The 6,148-nt window shown below is 43.3% G+C and overlaps 1 protein-coding gene across 2 annotated transcripts in view; it reads left to right on the top strand.

Annotated features, from left to right (window-relative positions):
- LOC122561907 (gastrula zinc finger protein XlCGF17.1-like) overlaps positions 1-5,793 on the top strand; it is an 11,813-nt gene extending 6,020 nt beyond the window's left edge. For both annotated transcript variants that reach the window (XM_043714232.1, XM_043714231.1), the window contains one exon: positions 4,809-5,793. In XM_043714232.1, coding sequence (XP_043570167.1) covers positions 4,908-5,780 — 873 coding nt within the window. In that variant the 5' untranslated portion in view covers positions 4,809-4,907 and the 3' untranslated portion in view covers positions 5,781-5,793. The remainder of the gene's footprint in view (positions 1-4,808) is intronic.
- The last annotated feature ends 355 nt before the right edge of the window (positions 5,794-6,148 follow it).

The following is a 6,148-nucleotide window of genomic DNA, read 5'->3' as shown; positions in this document are numbered from 1 at the left end:
TCTCTGGCGCTGTGAGGCAGCAGTGCTAACCACTGTGCCACCGTGCCGCCCACCGTGCCGCCCATGATAACAGCATGATCGGATTCCCCTTTGCCTAACTTTTCATCCCACCAGGCTCTGCATTCAAAGGATCATTCTCCACCATTTCAGACAACTCCAGCAGAACGCCACAACCCTTGCTCCCCCGATCTGGATTTTGCAGGGATCGTTCACTCTGGGACAGCCTAGCCCGTTCCACAACCACCATCACCACCACCCACTCCCTACAGCACCTTCCCATGTAACCGCAGGAGGTGCAACACCTGCCCCTTTACCTCTTCCCTGATCACCATCCAAGGGCCTAAATGGACTTTCCAGGTCAGAGAGAGTCCTAGAGTCACACAGACTTACAGCACGGAGACAAGCCCTTTGGCCCAAACTCGTCTATGCTGATCAAAATGTCCATCCACGCTCACCCTATTTCCCTACACTTGGCTGAAATCCTTCTAAACCTTTCCTATCCACGTATTTGTCCAAATGCCTTTTAAATGTTGTTAATGTACCTGCCTCAAAAACTTCTGCTGGCAGCTCTTTCCATATGTGTACCACTCTCTGTGTAAAGAAGTTGCCCCTCAGGTTCCCTCTTATTCTTTCCTCTTTAACCTTAAACTGATGCTCTCTAGTCCTTGAATCCCTAACTCTGGGGGAAAAAGAATATGATAATAGAATGTAACAATTAAAATTTCATGATTTGAAGGTGTTGAACTCTATATATAAAGTCCAGAGGCTGTAAAGTGCCTAGTCTGAAGATGAGATGTTGTTCCTCCAGTTTGTGATTCACTGGAACACTGCAACATGCTGAAGGCAGACACATGGGCAGGAGGCTGTGTTAAAATGACCAGATTCAGGAAGGCTGGGTTTGTGCTTGCTCACAGACCGAAGGTGTTCCGCAAAGCAGTCACCCTGCCTGTGTTGTTTTCACCAATGTAGAGTAGGCCATGTTGAGTGCAATGAATGCAATATACAAGATTGGAGTAGGTATGGATGAAATTCTAGTTATCTGAAAGTGGAATAACTGGTAGACACAGAGAGTCCTAGAGTCATATAGACCTACAGCACGGAGACTAGCCCTTTGGCCCAAACTCATCCATGCCGATCATAATGTCCATCCACGCTAACCCCATTTCCCTGCACTTGGCTGAAATCTAGTCTCTCGTCCTCAATTCTCCAACTCTGGGAAAAGACTGAGTACATTCACCCTATCCATGTCTCTCATGTTCTTATACACTTCTATAGGATCCCCCACTCCTATGCTCTAAAGAAAAAAGTTCTGGCTTGTCTGCACTCTTTTCAGTTTAACAACATCCTTCTGATAGCAAGGTGTCCAAAGCTGAACACAATATTCCAAGTGCGTTCTGACCAACTACAACGTAACTGCCCAATTTCCATATTCAGTGCCCTGACTGATGAGGGCCAGTGTGCCAAAAGTCGTCTTCACTGCCCTGTCTACTGGTGACTCCACTTTCACTTGTATCTACTCCAATCTTGTGTATTGTATTAACTGCACTCAACGTGACCTATTTTACGTTGAAGAAACCAAACACCGACAGGGTGACTGCTTTGCAGAACACCTTCAGTCTGTGTGCAAGCAGGAACCCAGCCTTCCTGAATCTGGTAATTTTAACACAGCCTCCTGCCCAGGACCATGTGTCTGCCCTCAGCATATTGCAGTGTTCCAGTGAATCACAAACTGGAGGAACAACATCTCATCTTCAGACTACGCACTTTACAGCCTTCTCGACTTAGTTCTGAGTTCAACATCTTCAAATTATGAAATTTTACTTAGAACATTGAACATAGAACATAGAAAAGAACAGCACAGAGCAGGCCCTTTGGCGCGGTTTAATCCTAATGTAAGATATAATAACTTAACCTACGCAACCCTCAACTCACTGCTGTCCATGTGCCTGTCCAGCAGTCACTTAAATGTCCCTAATGACTCTGCTTCCACCACCACAGTTGGCCACGCATTCCATGCATTCACAACTCTCTGCGTAAAGAACCTACCTCTTATTATGTCTCCTCTATACCTTTCCCCTAATATCTTAAAACTATGACCCCTCATACCTGTCAATCCTGCCCTGGGAAAGAGTCTCTGGCTATTGACTCTATCTATTCCTCTCACTATCTTGTTTACTTCGATCAGGTCTCCTCTCTTCCTCCTCTCCAGAGAGAAAAGTACGAGCTTTTTTAACCTTTCTTCATAAGACAAGCCCTCCAGTCCAGGCAGCATCCTGGTAAACCTTCTTTGCACCCTCTCCAAAGCCTCTCTATCTTTCCTATAGTAGGACGACCAGAACTGGACAAAATATTCCAAGTATGGTCTCACCAGGGACTATAGAGCTGTAGCAAAACCTCGCAGCTCTTAAACTCGATCCCACTAGTAATGAAAGCCAAAACACCATATGCTTTCTTAACAATCCTATCCACTTAGGTGGCAACTTTGAGGGATCTATGTACATGTACACCCAGATCCCTCTATTCTTCCACACTACCAAGAATCCTGTCTTTAATCCTATATTCAGCATTCGAGTTCGACCTTCCAAAATGCATCACTTCGCCTGTTTCATGCTGTTATCATATTCTCTCTCCCCTCCCCCCATCCCAGTGGGACTGTCTATCCTTTCAAGCCTGGCAGGTAAACACATCATCATTCTGCCATTCTCACATTCCAATCACTTTATCTGAATTATCAACATCTTTTCTCCACAAGCACCCTACATCCACTATCCCCCAAACCAAAGTCTAGAATAAATGCTGTCCCCTCCACACTTCACTTCAGCTCTGAAGAAGAGTCATCCAGATTCAAAATATTAGCTTGCTCTGTCTTTATGTCTGCCTCACCCACTGTAATCTCCAGCATTGTTGTTTTCAATTGAGGATAGTACTCTGGACCTCACTAGAATCCCCAAAAGGAGTTGGCCTAGACCCAACTTTTATACTTAAAAGTAAGTGTAAGACAGATGTGATTTGATTTCCACTTCTAAGGTTTAATAAAACACACTTTATCCTTGAAACACAGTTAAAATACAAAAAAAAATTAACTGTGTTGAAATAGTTTGCTAGGTAATGTATTATTAAATCACTAATATTCAACTGTTCCAATACAGGCAGCATCCCAAAAATGCACCCTTTGGCAGGAGTGCAATTCAGTAAAGCAGTTCTAGTTCTCAGGTGCTGCCCCTCTCCAGTCCTGAAGACAGAAACAAGCTGCCAATTGGATTTTTAAGAGGAAGCGTCTCATCTTAGGCTTCATGTTGGCAGCTTGGATGTCAACCTTTTAGCTCAGCAGTCAGCAGAAATCTTCAACTAACTGAAAATCAAACTGAAAATCTTCCTGGGTCTTTTTGAGTCATGATTCCTTTATCTTATTTAAAAAAAAAATACCCAGGAATAACTCTATGCTGTTTACCAACTTCTTGTCTAAAGGAGATTTTCTGTCACCCCATTGTGGCAAACCCCTCTGCAAGATAAACACAGCACAGAGCACAGCTCTCTTAAAGGCGCAGCACCATCACAATAGTCAATCAGGCTTGCGGTGTGGTTCCCGGTTGAGCATGCTAAACTTTCAATACAGCCAGCCTGTTATGCGCAAACAAAACATGTACAAAATTGTGGAGACAGTGAGGTCTGCAAATGCAGGAGATCAGAGTTGAGAGTGTGTTGCTGGAAAAGTACAGCAGGTCGGGCAGCATCCAAGGAGCAGGAGAATCGACGTTTTGGGCAGGAGCCCTTCATCGGGAATGTACAAAATTGTGCCTGTTTCAACTCATAGAACATAGCCAGAACAGGCCCTCATAATAAAATAACTTATCCTGTGCGTGCACCCTTCAATTCACTGCTATCCATGTTTATGTCCAGCAGTCGCTTAAATGTCCCTAATGAGTCCTCTTCCACCACCACCGCTGGCAACGCATTCCATGATTCACAACTCTCTGCGTAAAGAACCTTCCTCTGATGTCCCCTCTATACCTTTCTCCTAATATCTTAAAACTATGACCCCTTGTGCCAGTCAGTCCTGCCTTGGAGAAAAGTCTCTGGCTATTGACTCTATCCATCCCTCTCATTACCTTGTATACCTCCTTCTCTCCAGAGAGACAACTCAACATGACAGGTTCCAGCCATTCTCTTGTTCAATCTCAGGGCGATGTCTTGACCAATCAGAGCCAACCTGCTTCATCTAAATTGAAATAAAGTTTGGTGGTTAACTGTCTATCATTCTTTAAATTATGCATTGTCTAAAGCAATCTATTTATTTACTTAATCACCCAATCACTACTCTCATATTATGTTTTTCCCCCTTAGAGTGGTGAACCTGGTGAGTGCAGGGCGGAAAATTTTGATAAAACATGTATATTTTCGGCATTTATCATCCTTCTTAAACTGCTTCACTCCATGTGCTGAAGATGTTGGTGGCAACAATGCCAACTGAGTAGCTACAGATTGTTCTCTTATCATCACTGAGAAATAATGACCTATGTCCAAGTCAAGAATTTGAAATGTAGTGTACAATTCATGAAATACGGTGATTCACAGCCTATTATAAAACAATGTTTGACCCTGAGCCATGTGAATATTAAAAGTAACTGAAAGCATGGTTAAAGAGATCAGGACATTAGTGAACTACCTGACCTTTTATGCCAGTCCAGTTTCTTTCATGTTTACTTACCACCAAATATTTCCAGATTAATTCAGATCAGTTTGCAACCTGCATTTATATTATTGTGGGTTCTCATTCATTCTCATTTTGTTTTAAATCAATTTCACAGGAAGAGAAGGAAAGTATTTGAGTCTTGAACTGAGCGCACAATAAATCTCAACAAGGTCTGATTGAGTCACCCAAATTATTGTCATCTGAATCTGATTGGATGTTGAGCATGGAAGGGCAAAACACCATTCATGGTGGAGAAAACCCATGCATATGTTATGTGCATGGTCATGGATTCAGTCAACCATCTGGCCTTTCAAATTATAGGAAGAATCACACTGGGAAGAAACCGTGGAAATGTCAGGATTGTGAGGAGGGATTCAGATTTCCATCTGAGCTGGAAATCCACCGCCGCACTCACACTGGAGAGAGGCCATTTACCTGCTTCAGATGTGGGAAGGGATTCACTCAGTCATCCCACCTGATGGCACACCAGCGAGTTCACACTGATGAAAGACCTTTTAAATGTCCAGATTGTGGAAAGTGCTATAAATGTTCTAGTGAACTGATGCGCCATCGGCGTGTTCACACTGATAAGGAACCATTTAGGTGTTCTCATTGTGAGACTGGGTTCAAGATTTCATCTCAACTCACTGTACATCAGCGAGTTCACACTGTGCAGAGATTGGTCACTTGCTCTGAGTGCGGGAAGAGATTCAGTCAATCTTCCAATCTGCAGACTTGCACTCATGATAGACTGTTCACCTGCACCATGTGTGAGAAGAAATTTGCTCACTCGTCCAATCTGCTGAAACACCAACGAGTTCACAGTGATGAGAGACCTTTTAAATGCTCAGAATGTGGGAAGTGCTATAGAAGTCCCCGGGAACTGATGTCGCATCAACGTGTTCATACTGATGAGAAACCATTCAGATGCTCTCATTGTACAACAGGGTTCAGACGATCATCTGACCTCGCTAAACACCAGCGAATTCACACTGCTCCAAGTGTAGGAAGGGATTCACTCAGTCATCTAGCTTGCTCAGACACCAGCGAGCTCACAAGTAATGTATTGATTATATTTCACCATTAATCACATCCAGGAATGAACAATGCTTATTGGGGTCTGATTTTGCTAATACAAATTATCTCTGGTTATAGATGTTAATATTCCAATAAATCAACTTGGTGTTTAACATACCATGTGTCTTTTTAGAATCTCTAACAGACATTAATTCCTGTTGACTCTACCACTGACCTTGCTAAAGATTGTAGGCTCAGGAAGTGGGCCCTTCCAGATTGTACTCTGAGAAAGCTGGGTTTCAGTATTGTCACTAATCTCTGATGAGGAAACTATGGAATTCTTACACACTAACTGAATTTTACATGTCATGGAATCCCTGCAGGGTGGAAGTAGGCTCTTCGGCCCATCACGTCCACACTGACCCTCCAAAAAGCATC

This window comes from Chiloscyllium plagiosum, chromosome 24, assembly GCF_004010195.1.
Source record: "Chiloscyllium plagiosum isolate BGI_BamShark_2017 chromosome 24, ASM401019v2, whole genome shotgun sequence".
In the NCBI taxonomy this organism is placed as follows: Eukaryota; Metazoa; Chordata; class Chondrichthyes; order Orectolobiformes; family Hemiscylliidae; genus Chiloscyllium; species Chiloscyllium plagiosum.
The sequence above is the reverse complement of the archived record's forward strand: the minus strand, read 5'-3'. Positions and strand labels throughout refer to the sequence as shown.